This window comes from Gekko japonicus, unplaced genomic scaffold, assembly GCF_001447785.1.
Source record: "Gekko japonicus isolate JY-2015 unplaced genomic scaffold, Gekko_japonicus_V1.1 scaffold211, whole genome shotgun sequence".
In the NCBI taxonomy this organism is placed as follows: domain Eukaryota; kingdom Metazoa; phylum Chordata; class Lepidosauria; order Squamata; family Gekkonidae; genus Gekko; species Gekko japonicus.
Genome location: NW_015164187.1, coordinates 172,217 through 186,292, shown reverse-complemented (window position 1 = coordinate 186,292; position 14,076 = coordinate 172,217). Strand labels below are relative to the sequence as shown.

Here is a 14,076-nt window from a genome sequence, read left to right as displayed (position 1 = left end):
AAGTTCTCCTTTGCACGTTATATCACAAAGATACAAAATGCACGATAGGGCTTGTACTTTATCTGGCAGTGCTCTAGTATGTTACGTTGGATCTTACTAAATGTCAGGGGAAGGTGTTGATGGTTCAGATCTTTTTGGCATTCCCTTTTCCCAGTAGTCCTTTATGACCCCAAGAATATTTATTCCAAAGGTTATGGAACTCCTATGGAGTAATAGCCACAGGTAGGGAGCCTGCAGGAGGGAGGAGGAAAGAGACAATATCACCCTTTCTGGCCCTTCCATTCACAGAATTGCCTTGATGTAGGAGAGGGTGATATCACCCCCTTCCTTCTTCCTACTAAAGCCTCCTGACCTGAGGGGCTATTAGCCCACATGGGCCCCCCTATCACCTTAGTAATAAACTTTTTCATGGTTGGAAAGGGTCACTGGGAAGAGAGGAATGTGAGAAAGATCCATGATCCTCAAGTCCATGATCACAGGATCTAACCCAGTGTATGGGCCCCCTCTTAAATCTATTTGAAGTACTGACATTGGATGAAGTATATAGATAGCATGCTATCAGTAGGAAAAGGGTTTGTTGTTGTTGTTCAGTCGCACAGTCGAGTCCGACTCTTCGCGACCTCATGGACCAGATCACACCAGGCCTTCCTGTCTTCCGCCGTCCTCTGAAGTTTGCTCAATTTCATGTTCGTTGCATCTATGACACTGTCTAACCATCTCATCCTTTGCCTTACCCGTCTTCTTTGACCTTTATGCTAACCTTTGTACCTGGATTATTTTAGATGGCTTATCTGCTGGGACTTTTATAATTATGACCAATCACCATGAACGCATGGAAAGAGTCTACGTTCTCAATGAATACAAAGTTATGTTAAAACAACAGGCATCTCTTCAGCCAAACAGTTCTGAGGATGGTAAGTTTGCTGGCGAGAAGAATCAAGTTATATGATGTATTAACATTAGGATCACATATCACTATTTGTAGATTTTCTGCCAAACAGAATGTTAGAAAAATTATGTATATAGCCAAAGGCTTACATGCCCCAATATACACTGCCAATTTAGCAGTGTGATTGATAGATAAATAGATCAAGATGGGTAGCCGTGTTTGTCTGTAGCAGAAGAAAAGAAGAACCAGTAGCACCTTAAGAATGTCTCTGAAGAAGTGAGCATGTAAGCTTGTACCCAGCCACAAATTTTGTTAAGGTCCTACTGGACGAGGGGCTGCATTATAACTTTCATGGGCCCTAGGCACTTTTCCTGTGTGTGCCCCTCCCACCATAATAATATCAATATTAAAAATTATTTTTGACATAACTTTAAATGCTTTAACATTTTTTCTGTTTTAGGCAAAATTTAATAAATTTTCATGGGCCCTAAACATTTCATTTTTTTCTGATGTGAGAGAAAAATAAAACATTATTTTGATAAAGTTCCTCATCAAAGGCTCCTAAGTAAGCTCAAAAATCATGGGATAAAAGGACAAGTCCTTTTATGGATCAAAAACTGGCTAATTAATAGAAAACAGAGAGTGAGTATAAATGGGCAGTTCTCCCAGTGGAGGGGGGTAAGCACTGGGGTACCACAGGGATCAGTACTTGGTCCACTGCTTTTTAACTTGTTCATTAATGATTTGGAGTTGGGAGTAAGCAGTGAAGTGGCTAAATTTGCGGATGATACGAAGTTGTTCAGGGTGGTGAAAACCAGTGAGGATTGTGAGGCACTCCAAAGGGATCTGTCAAAGATGGGCAAGTGGGCGTCAACATGGCAAATGGGGTTCAATGTGGCCAAGTGCAAGGTGATGCACATTGGAGCCAAAAATCCTAAATATAAATACACGTTGATGGGGTCTGAACTGGCAGAGACTGATCAAGAGAGAGATCTTGGAGTTGTAGTAGATAACTCACTGAAAATGTCGAGACAGTGTGTGACTGCAATAAAGAAGGCCAATGCTATGCTGGGGATTATTAGGAAGGGTATTGTAAACAGATCAGCCAATATCATAATGCCGCTATATAAATCAATGGTGCGACCTCATCTGGAATACTGTGTGCAATTCTGGTCACCACACCTTAAAAAGGATATTATAGCTTTGGAAAAAGTGCAGAAAAGAGCAACTCGAATGATAAAAGGGTTGGAACACTTTCCCTATGAGGAACGGTTAAGGCGCTTAGGGCTCTTTAGCTTGGAGAAACGACGACTGAGGGGTGACATGATTGAGGTTTATAAGATTATGCATGGGAAAGAGCAGGTAGAGAAAGAGGTACTTTTCTCCCTTTCTCACAATACAAGAACCCGTGGGCACTCCATGAAATTGCTGAGCGGTCGGGTTAGAACGGATAAAAGGAAGTACTTCTTCACCCAAAGAGTGATTAACACTTGGAATTCACTGCCACAGGAAGTGGTGGCAGCTACAAGCATGGACGGCTTCAAAAGGGAATTAGATAAGCATATGGAGCAGAGGTCCATCAGTGGCTATTAGCCACAAGGTATAGATAGGGACTCTGGGGCAAGTGATGCTCTGTCATCTTGGTGCTTGGGGGGGGGTCAACAGTGGGAGGGCTTCTAATGTCCTGGCCCCACTGGTGGACCTCCTGATGGCACTGGTATTTCTGGCCACTGTGGGATACAGAGTGTTGGACTGGATGGGCCTTTGGCCTGATCCAACATTGGCATCTCTTATGTTCTTATGTTCTTCAAGAGGGAATTAGATAAGCATATGGAGCAGAGGTCCATCAGTGGCTATTAGCCACAAGGTATAGATAGGTGCTCTGGGGCAAGTGATGCTCTGTCATCTTGGTGCTTGGGGGGGGTCAACAGTGGGAGGGCTTCTAATGTCCTGGCCCCACTGGTGGACCTCCTGATGGCACTGGTATTTCTGGCCACTGTGGGATACAGAGTGTTGGACTGGATGGGCCTTTGGCCTGATCCAACATTGGCATCTCTTATGTTCTTATGTTCTTAACATTTTCTTTGACCCTAAAAGTTAATTTCCCCCCTTTTGATTTTAAAAGAAATTAAAACATTTCCATGGCCTCTAAAAGTATTGTGGGCCCGAGGCACTGTGCCTATTGTGCCTAGTAGATAAGTCGGCCCTGACTGGACTTTTGCTGGTTTCTATTGATAGATAGTGCATTGTAGCACTGCGATACTGACTAATGTGGAAATGCTGCAGTTCAGCTGCCATTTGGATTGGCAGTAATCAACATGTGTTCTGCACAATTCCCATTTGTCTTGCAGGTGGTGTCAGATTCACTGAGTCACCTGACACTTAAAAAATTATTTGATCAGCTTTACAGCATAAGCATGAAAAAAATACTGTAAATTTGTTAAAACAACCACACAGTCTTTGTTTTTTTACCAGGGTCTCCTTGCAAGATGGTATGCTACGTCACTATGTGGGCTCAGTACCGGTCCAATCCTGCAAAGTTTTCCCCGGAGGATATAAACCCAGATTTGTGCACTCACATTGTATTTGCCTTTGCAATCATAAGGAAAAACCATCTCTCCTGTGATGGATGGAATGAAGAAAGTGTCCTTTTCTCCCAGATCCAAGCATTAAAGAAGAGGTCAAGTTTTGTTTGTTGGTTTTTAAAACACTTAGATACAACACTGAGATATAAATATGAACTGAGAGAGAAAGGCTGTTTATACTTTGTACGGTACTTAAGTATTCTGTGGGGAGCCTGGGGACTCAGATTCTATTCTAGCATAAATTGATCTAGACACTGAGAGGATCCAGGCAATTCTAACACATCTGAGGAAGAATTTGCCAGGTAATGATTTAGGAATACTTTTAGAAAGTTGTAAGAAAGGAAATATTGTTTTGGCCTTATCAGTATACTATTAGCCACCCATGGGTGTGATCTGCAGATGTCTAAATCCACGTGAGAGCTGAAGAGATTTTTCTGCACATGTGGGATTCTCCCCAGATGTGCAGAAAAATATGGGGGGAAAAAGCACACGGGGGTTTAAATTGCCCCCCAATAAAAATAGCATTCTCTGCTCAAGCGCAGATAATGCACTTAACTTCAGTGGTAGTGGGGTCCAGAGGTGGCAGCTGTGAAGTGAAGCCTAGGGCTCATGCTGAGCCCAGCGGCGGTGGCTACTCAGCCTGGGCCTCCACACTGGGCCCAGTAGTGTGGCATGTGTGCAGCCCAAGGCTCTGCCCTGGGTCCAACGGCAGCAGTGGCTATACAGCCCAGGGCTCCACACTGGGCCCAGCAGTGGCCGCACAGCCTGGGAGCCACACTGGGCATGTTGCTGCCAGTGCAGCCCTGGAGATGCACTGGCCATGCTACCGCAGCCTGGGAGCCATGCTAGGCATGCTGCTGCTGGCAGCGCAGCCCAGGAGTCATGCTGGGGCCTCAGGCAGCTGAGGCATTGGCCTGGAAGTCATGCTGGATGCAGCCCTGGTAAGAAAGTGGGGGGCTGAGGGAATCCCACTGCAAGTATTGTGGGCCTACACCTGTCTATTTACTATTAGCTATATATGGCTGCAGTCGGAGGCTAAAGAGATTTTTCACCACACTTGAGGGAATCTTCAGGTGTGCAGAAAAATCAAAAAATAAAAAAGTAAAGGGAGGTTTAAATCCCCCCCCCCGAAATACATTTGTATTACTGGATGAAGAGCTGGAAGACACCACCAGCTGGGCCCGTTGGTGAAGGAGGATGCCAGCAGACACACTGGGCCCAGCCATGGAGGACACAGGCAGCCACGCTGGCCTCGGTAGCAGCCACGGGGGATGCCAGCAGCTGAGCCCAGGAGTCACTCTGAGCCCAGCCGCGGTGGCAGAGCCCAGCAGCTCCTCTGAGCCTGACCGTGGCAGAGCCCGGGTGCCCCTCTGGGCTTGGAGTGACTCCCAGACACCACTGTGCTGTGGCTGGGCTCCCAGGGAGTTGTGCCAGACAGCACTGGGGGGGACTGAGACTCCCCCCTGCGAGTTTTGTGGACCCCTCACTTGTGTTATATGGTTTAGCAAACACAGCACGTCCAGTGGTTTACCAGAAGAACTCTAGCTCCTACCACTAAACATTGCTGAAGGGGGCAGGGGATTTCCTTTACTAGAGGGGGTCAGGAGACAACAGCAGAGATACTAGGGCTGCTGATGCCGCACCATACAGGCATACAGTTCCTGAGTGAATAGCAGAATATGGTGCTGGCAAATGATGTCATCAACTACATACATGGCAGTACTAGCTGCTGAGCAGCTATGTGTCTACACAGTGCTGCAGTGGCAGCCCTATGTGTCTGTCTGTAGATATCCTCTAGTGACAGCAACAAATTCTCTTCAGTGACTTTCAGGGGCAGTTTGAGTTTTCTGGGCAAACTGCTACACAAGCCATGTTGGTTATTTAGGTAAGCATCTAGTAGCAGCCAAAACCTCTAGTAATGAGAAATACAAATATCCAGAATCTGGGTTTGCTGAAGTCTGTCTCTGTGCGTGTATGTGTGTGAAAACAATGGTTATAGATTTCCTACAAAAAACAAAAACATGCTCCCACTTTCTTACTTAAACATATCAAATATATTTCCTTTTTCATAGAAATCCAGCATTGTTGACTCTGTTAGCTGTTGGAGGAAACAGATTTGGCACTGCGTGAGTTTTCTCATTCACTTTTGAAAGGACAAGAATAGTGATGGCAGATGTGATGAGGAGCTGGAGATTGGGGAGGGGGGGAGTATGTGAACTTAGTTAGAACTGTCATGTGACCTCCACTTGTGAACCTCATCCCGCTCACTGCAGGGGAAAGCAGGGGGGGGGGGATCTGCTCCTCCAATGCCTTCTACGATCTCTTGCAATTGATCCAATTGTTTCAATAGGCTCCAGTTATCCTATTTGGTTGGTCATTTCTTCTCTGGTGCTGTGCTTGCTAGCACCAGAGGTTTGATTTGCTTGTATCTCCTGGAGGGCAGGCATGGGGGGGCGGGGTAGAGGCACAAACTATATACTCTCCTCAATGACAGACCAGGGCAGAGGGAAATGTTTTCCTGAACTTGGCAGAACACAGGCTACACAGATTGGGGGGGGGGGGGTCAGAGAGGCAGAGGTTACGTTCTCCCCCACCTGTATGGGCAGACTGAGGGGCAAAGCTAATGAGATATGAAAAAAATCAGTGGTAAGGAAGGATCTGAACTCTCATTCTGAGCTCAGTTAATGTTTTAATTGTATTTAAAAGCTTGGGGGGGTCGGATCAGTGTTATGGCACTGGGCAGGAAGGGGAAGACAAACTTTTTTTTTAGTTCAGGCTTCAGTGGGGTGATCCTCACTTTTTTGCACAAGTCTACATTACCATGCCTAGAGCCCAAATCAACCTAATCTAATACAATAATAAAATGAGGGTATCAACCTTTTAAGGGATTTGGTTAGCTCAATGATGATGATGATGATGACAGACCAGAGGCCTCTAATCTTACACTTTTAAATACCGGAAGAGATGTTGGTCATCTTGATCTGCTCTTACATCTTTTATTTTCTAAGGAATGTAAAAATACCTATTTTTTTCTTCTGTTGCTAGATTCAGGTGAGTAGCTGTGTTGGTTTGAAGGAGCAGAACAAAGTTTTAGTCCAGTGACACTGGTCTCAAATTTGTCCTTCTTCTGTTGAGTTCTTTGCCTGTTCAAACAGTAGACAAAGTTCGTTCTCTACTTTTATTCACTGAATTCATGGTTTCTTTACTAGCACCCTGAAGGATAAAGTCATGAGCTGACAAGCTATTTTATCAGTTTGGGAGCAGCAGTTTTTGTTACCAGCAGTTTTTGTTACCAGCAAGAGGGAAAGATCCTTTGTCCCGAATCTATAATGCTTTGATATATTTCTGTAGTGCTGATGAACCAGATCCCAACTATTCCTTCACCAACTCATTCAGAAAGACCACTAAACTTTCAAGCGCTGTCTAGAACTGTTGTTTAATGAAGCAGTCTCTCCCCACCCCCAGTTTCAGCCCCATGCTTTCCACAGCAGCCACCCGCAAGAGCTTCATTGACTCGGCTATACCCATACTGCGGATCTCTGGCTTTGATGGGATTGAGCTGCACTTTGAATATCCTGGATGTAGGGGAAGTCCCCCTAAGGACAAGCATCGCTTTACTTTGCTAACAAAGGTATGGAATCAACGGGCTTAGCCGATTATTTGGTTCTACTAAGCAAGCAGGGAAGAAAGCTGAAAAGAGTTTTGCTTTCCTAGGAAATGACGGCAGCTTTCGAAAAAGAGGCCAGAGAGACTGGAAATACGAAGCTGTTACTTACTGCAGCTGTTGGTGCTCAGAAAGAAATCATTGATGCTGCATATGAAGTTAACAAACTGTCAAAGTGAGCTGAAAGAAAACTATGCTTGATTTTCCTGAGAGCAGTTTTGGGGAAACAAAGCCTGGTGTAACAATTAAAAAAATCTTTCTAGACCTGGTTACTAGTGCTGATCTAATTCTTAATTATTTTTGTTGCAGTCATCTTGATTACATTAGTGTGATGGCCTACAATTTCCATGATGGTTTTTCTGATAGAGTGACAAGGCACAACAGCCCCTTGTATGCTGGTAACCACTCTGAGGAAAGCCCGCATTCCAGCTGCGTAAGAACATGAAACATTGCTTATTTTCATAACCATCAGACAAGTGTTTGAAGATCAGTTACAGAGTTATTTCTGTCTTTCCTGCAGAAGTTTGCCATGCTGTACTGGATCCAAAAAGGTGCTCCCGCTTACAAACTTCTCATGGGGTTTGCCAGTTATGGACGTACCTTCAAGATTAGCACCAGGAACACATCAGTGGGTGCCCCTGCTTCCGGATCTGCCCATCCAGGACATTATACCCATGAGGCTGGATTCCTGTCATACTATGAGGTGTAAAGAAATGGTGGAAACAGAGGTCATTTCGGGGGGGATCGCGGGGGATCGCAGTTCTCCCGGGTGAGGTACGGGGGGGCGGGGCACATGACGAAGCCCCGCCCCCTGCTTCTGGCCACCCCGCTTCCGGCCCTCATTCAGCCAGGAAGAGGCAGGAGAAGAGGGAGGGTAAGTTGCTTCCTCCCTGCCTCTCCCTACCCCTGCCTGCCTGGGGCCAGGGAGGGCCTTCGCGGGGCTTCCTTGCACTCCCACCGGCCTTGCAGGTCCACTGCCGGGCCCCTCATGGGGCTCGGCAGTGGAGCTGCAAGGCTGGCGGCGGCGGCCAGGACCGTTGGGGGCGGGGTGTGTGCCCTTATGACACACGTCCGGTGATGTCAGGCGGTGTGGCATATGCTAATGAGTTATGCTAATGAGTTCCCCTAGCTCTTTTTCTACAAAACGACCCCTGGGTGGAAATAAGAAGCTCTCTGCTTTTTAGCTTTCCTATGGCTTACCTAACCCACTGTTGCCCCCAAGTCAGATGTTTAGCTCAACATACAATGACATACTGTAATTGGTGCAAAGCGCTCTAGCTTTTTGTGTGTGAATATTTTGTGTGTGCGTGTGCATCTGCCTGGAAGTCATGGTTGACTTCTGGTGACCCCTAGTTGGGCTTGGATGTTTCAGAGTGGTGGCTTGCCATTGCCTGCATCAGCATTCCAGCCCTGGTATTCCTTGAAGGTCTCCCTTCCAAGTACTTGCCAGGGTTGGCCCTGCTTAGCTTCAAAGTGCACTACCTTGACTTCTGACTGGACCTGTCCAATTTGTGCACATAACACCTAACAAAATTAATCAATAACTGAATCAGTGATAGAGTGGGTGAGTCTAGCCATCATAGACTGAACAGTAACATAGCCTGATATCAATTTAAAGAGTTACCTTTACTTAAAACAAAAACAGACAGTATATTAAAGAAGCTCATACCTTGTGGCAGTAGATAATGGAAAGAGAGTTTTTACTTGAATCTCCATCATTGCTGGATTATCCTATGGCGTATTTTGCTTGTGAGGCTGTCCCAATCCTCAGAGAAGAGTTTTGGAACAAGCAGCAGGCTGCTTAAGGAAATAGTAAGGGAGCGAAAGTCCACTCTGCCAACACCTTCCATGAGCTCTTTCAGTGGATCCAGTCCATATATTGCATCTCTGATGGCACTGTAGTCAAGTGTTATGGTACACTGATAAGATCACTGCTAAGATCTTTCTAATACCATGGTATGTTTGCAGATCTGCAACTTTATAAAGCATGGTGCTACTGTTCAGTGGCTTGATGACCAGAAGGTTCCATACGCCTACAGAGGTTTGACCTGGGTTGGATACGACAACAAAAAGAGTTTTGGTTACAAAGTAAGGCCTTTTCTTTGCTTCAGCATCATGCTTCTCAAAGTGATCAGGAAAGATAGATAGATGATAGAGATAGATAGATGATGATGATGATGATGATGATGATGATGATGATGATGATGATGGATGGAGATATATCTCACAAATAAAAGTTCTTGCAAACTTGTGATGCTTAATTGTCACACCAAGGAGCTCCTACCACATTGCTGAGAGTCATTCTTTGTACCTACTCTGTGTTATTTGCAACTCAATCATATCCAGCAGTTTACTGTTTAGACAAAATTTGTTGTGAGAGGAGGGAAGAGAAGTAGCGCTCTCTCTCTCTCTCGCACAAACACATGATGCATATATCCCATGCATGCAGATCTAATTTCTAGAGACCAGCATGAGAGACTAAAATTTGAATAACTTTATTGTACTTGAGTGGTGGCTCAAGTGGTTAAGACGCTGAACTGCAGGCTGTGTAAGGTCAGTAGTTCAGCAGTTCAAGACCCGAGTTACCGCATGACGGAGTGAGCTCCTGTCTCTAGTTCCAGCTCCTGCCAACCTAGCAGTTCAAAAGCAAGAAATTGCAAGTAGATAAATAGGTACCACTTCGGTGGGAAGGTAACAGCGTTCTGTGCGCTTTGGTGTTTAGTCATGCCGGCCACATGACCACGGAAACGTCTTCGGACAGCGCTGGCTCTTCGGCTTTGAAACGGAGATGAGCACCACAACCCTAGAGTCAGACTCGACTGGCTTTCAAGCAAAGGAACCTTTACCTTTACTTTAAATTAGAGTCCAGTAGCACCTTATAGACCAACAAGATTTGAGAGTCAAAACTCCCTGCATCAGATACAAATATACATACATGCAAACTAATACATCTTTACAAAATGTACATCCAAACATCTGCTCAAAAGGGAAAAAACAAGGACAAATTAAGCACCATCATATCAAAGAGGAGCCAGTGCTTGACCTGGTAAATATGCAAAGTGGGGTTGTCATGATCTGGGCCATGACAGAGGTGTATGAGATTTATGTACAGATTTTTTTATATGGAGCTGCGGTGGCTCAAGTGGTTAAGACGCTGAACTGCAGGCTGTGGAAGGTCAGTAGTTCAGCAGTTCGAGACCCGGGTGCCGCATGAGGGAGTGAGCTCCCATCTCTAGTTCCAGCTCCTGCCAACCTAGCAGTTCGAAAGCAAGAAATTGCAAGTAGATAAATAGGTACCACTTCAGTGGGAAGGTAACAGCGTTCCGTGCGCCTTGGTGTTTAGTCATGCCGGCCACATGACCACGGAAACGTCTTTGGACAGCGCTGGCTCTTCGGCTTTGAAACGGAGATGAGCACCGCAACCCTAGAGTTGGATTCGACTGGCTTTCAAGCAAGGGAACTTTTACCTTTACCTTTTACCAACCACACCTATAAAGCCAGGGCAGATTAAGGTATGTGTGCCTCATACATTCAAACTTTCCAGTTGAGACATCCCTCAAAGGTATACTCTTAACTGGTGTATCCTAACATAACAGGCCTGTTGGGTAGCTTTCCTTGAACTAGTTTGATTTTTCCCTGTCAGTAGTGAACAATTTGCATGGGTTTGGGAGCTGAGTCTGCCTTGTTAAGCTTCCCACTTTAAAAGAAGAAGAAGAAGGAGAAGGAGAAGAAGAAGAGGAGGAGGAGGAGGAGGAGGAGGAGGAGATTGGATTTATACCCCGCCCTTCACTACCCAAAGGTGTCTCAGAGCAGCTTACAAACTCCTTTCCCTTCCCCTCCCCACAACAGACACCCTGTGAGGTGGGTGGGACTGAGAGAACTCTGACACAAACTGCTCTTTTTCAAGAACAGCTGTGCCAGAGCTTGTGACTGACCCAAGGTTACATCAGCAGGTGCAAGTGGAGGAGTGGGGAATCAAACCCGGTTCTCCCAGATTAGAGTCTGCACACTTAACCACTACACCAAAAGGCTGTGCTTGCTAGCTTATTTTTAAAAACAAAAACTCAGATTCTCAGGATAGTCAGTACAAATATCTGTGCTTGAGTGTTGCGATTACAGAATCACAGAATTCACACTGCCTTGGTTGCTTTCACTTACAGGCCCATTTTGTGAAGAAGCATAAACTTGGCGGAGGCTCAATATGGGCCATGGACCTGGATGACTTTAGAGGCACCTTCTGCAATGAAGGACCCTACCCTCTGACAAGGGAGCTGAAGAGACTGCTTGAGGGCAACGGTGAGAGGGTGCCCGGGAGACTTTTAAGGGAATTGCCAGAAAAGAACCTCAAAGCAGCTGTTCTCATTCAACATTTATTATGTTTTTAATTATTTAATATTGATAATCTGTCCAGCAAAAAAACCCCCACTTGAGCTGGCTCACAATCACCATCAAATCACATTTAGCGCTGCCCTTACTTTGCTGCTGTGTTCTAATGAGGAAGATATTTTATATTATTAATCATTGCCTGATTTGTTTTGCATCTGCTTACTGGCACACACACCATGAACTAGGGCCAAATTATACAGCTGTCAAACTTTCCAGTGATTTCAGCAGTGCATGATCAGTCCCTTTGTATGCCTCATTCCATAAGTACGTACTATTGATCTTTCAAATCTCATTTCATATCAAATGATGCACCTGACCCTTCACAACTGGGGGTACTTCCCTAATATGGGTACTTTCCTAATACAGTTTGGATGCAGGTAAAAAAAAGAGCGCTTCTGAAAGGTTGGGTGATAGTGGCTAGAAGTCTTGAGGGGTCTGACCCTCCTGGCAGCCACCCGGGCAGCAGATGTGGCTGGGCCAGTCAAAGGACCATCAGGGGCAGGCCACCCCAGGGACTACCATGCCACAATTAGTACTTCTTCAAGAACTAAATCAGCACACCAGGAAACTTCTGTATTTAGATGAATTAATTCTGTTGTTTTCTGTAATAGCTTAAAAGGAACCCTACCACTATGGATTTCACCCTAACAACATTTTCTGACAGCAGAAGGTGTCTTGCTGATCTCCCCAACTTCCACTGCAAGCATCCACTTTTTTCCTCGTGTTGCTGCAGAGGATTTCAGGAGGCATGAAAGGCTGCAGTAGGAGGAGGGTCATCATAGAGTTCTCACCTTCAGATGCTGTTGCCCTGCACTGCATAGGAGCCAAGCCTATTTGTATTCAATAATTAACTTCCAGCCCAATTCTGAATATGTTCTTAGAACTCTTAGAACACTTAGAACTGTTGCCTTTCTGTCCATTGCATATTATTCACAATAATATCTCTGTAGTGTTCTATAACTGGAACATCAGAATTAATTGAAGGTAGTTAATTGCTATAGTTCATGGTAGAGCTTATCGCCCTTCCCACTGCTGCTATTTTTTTATAACTATAGTGGCCAACAGAGAGAGAAGAAGAGTTTGGATTTATACCCCACCCTTCACTACCCAAAGGTGTCTCAGAGCGGCTTACAAACTCCTTTCCCTTCCCCACCCCACAACAGACACCCTGTGAGGTAGGTGGGGCTGAGAGAGCTCTTGACAGAAACTGCTCTTTTTCAAGGACAGCTCTTATCAGAGCTACGGCTTGCCCAAGGTCATCCAGCCAGGTGCAAGTGGAGGAGTGGGGAATCAAAACCGATTCTCCCAGATTAGAGTCCGCGCACTTAACCACTACACCAAACTGGCTTTGTTTGGTTAAGGTTTGGTTAAGATTTGGTTAAGATATTCTAATACTGTTGGTACAAGAAGTCAGTGATCTGATTTTACACATATCTTTCAGAGTGTAGTGATGCCAGACATATCACAGTGGAAGCAAAAACCCTTCGACCAACCACCACCCTTCAGACTTCTATCACTTTTATACCATATGATACCCTTCAAACTTCTGCCACTCTTCAACCATCTGCTGTCCTTCAGATGTCTACCACCCTTCAACCAACTGCTGCCCTTCAAACTTCTACCACCCTTCGACCATCCACTGCCCTTCAGACTTCTACCACCCTTCAACCATCTACCACTCTTCAAACTTCTACCACCACTGGACCGTCCACCACCATTCAAACTTCTACCACCCGTCGACTCTCCACCACCCTTCAAACTTCTACCAGCCTTCAACCGTTCACTGCTCTTCAAAATTCTACCACCCTTCGACCATCTACCACCATTCAAACTTCTGCTGCCCATCAACCATCCACCACTCTTCAAATTTCTACCACCCTTCGACCTTCAACAACTTTTGGTACAGGATTTTGTGCAAAAAAACCCAATGGCAATTACTCTTATCCATCTGACCCACGTAAATACTTTCTTTGTGTAAACGAGACAACATATATCAGGCATTGTTCTCAGGACATGGTCTATGATGTATACAAAAAGGAATGTATGTGGTCTGTTTTGCCACCTGGTAATTTTTGTGCACTCAAATCTGATGGCAATTACCCTTACCCAGGGGATCAACAGAAATATTTTGTATGTGCTGGGCGGGAAACATGGATTCTGTACTGTCCAAATGGTGAAGTATTTAGTGAAATTACCAGATGGTGCACAGTGCCAACAGATATTCTCACTGGGGATGTACTGTGGGCTAGCAAGGATAATAGCACTTACCCTTATCCAGGAGATACAACTAAATATTAAATATATTCTGGAGGGCAAACTCACCTCCATGAATTGTCTGGATGAACCAGTCACCAAAAGTGCTACATATTTGTGAGCAAAAACCCTCTTAATTAATAGATTAACAGCCGCTTCTCCTGACAATAACTGTAGTTCCTCCCCTTCCCTTCAAATGCAGCAATAAAACCTATTCATAGATGGTGGACATTCTGTTTCATTGTTTGAAAGCAGCTGGGGGCATTTCACTGAAATTTTTCCACACACTGCACTGTATG

The 14,076-nt window shown here is 45.2% G+C and overlaps 1 protein-coding gene across 1 annotated transcript; it reads left to right on the top strand.

Moving 5' to 3' along the window:
• Positions 1-811: 811 nt before the first annotated feature.
• On the top strand, positions 812-13,476 carry LOC107107840 (chitotriosidase-1-like). Its single transcript, XM_015408189.1, has 10 exons — positions 812-914; positions 3,365-3,569; positions 5,547-5,600; positions 6,940-7,105; positions 7,189-7,313; positions 7,448-7,571; positions 7,659-7,841; positions 9,107-9,226; positions 11,299-11,434; positions 13,103-13,476. Exons 1-10 carry the CDS (start codon positions 812-814, stop codon positions 13,474-13,476), a joined length of 1,590 nt encoding a protein of 529 aa, XP_015263675.1.
• Positions 13,477-14,076: the final 600 nt, after the last annotated feature.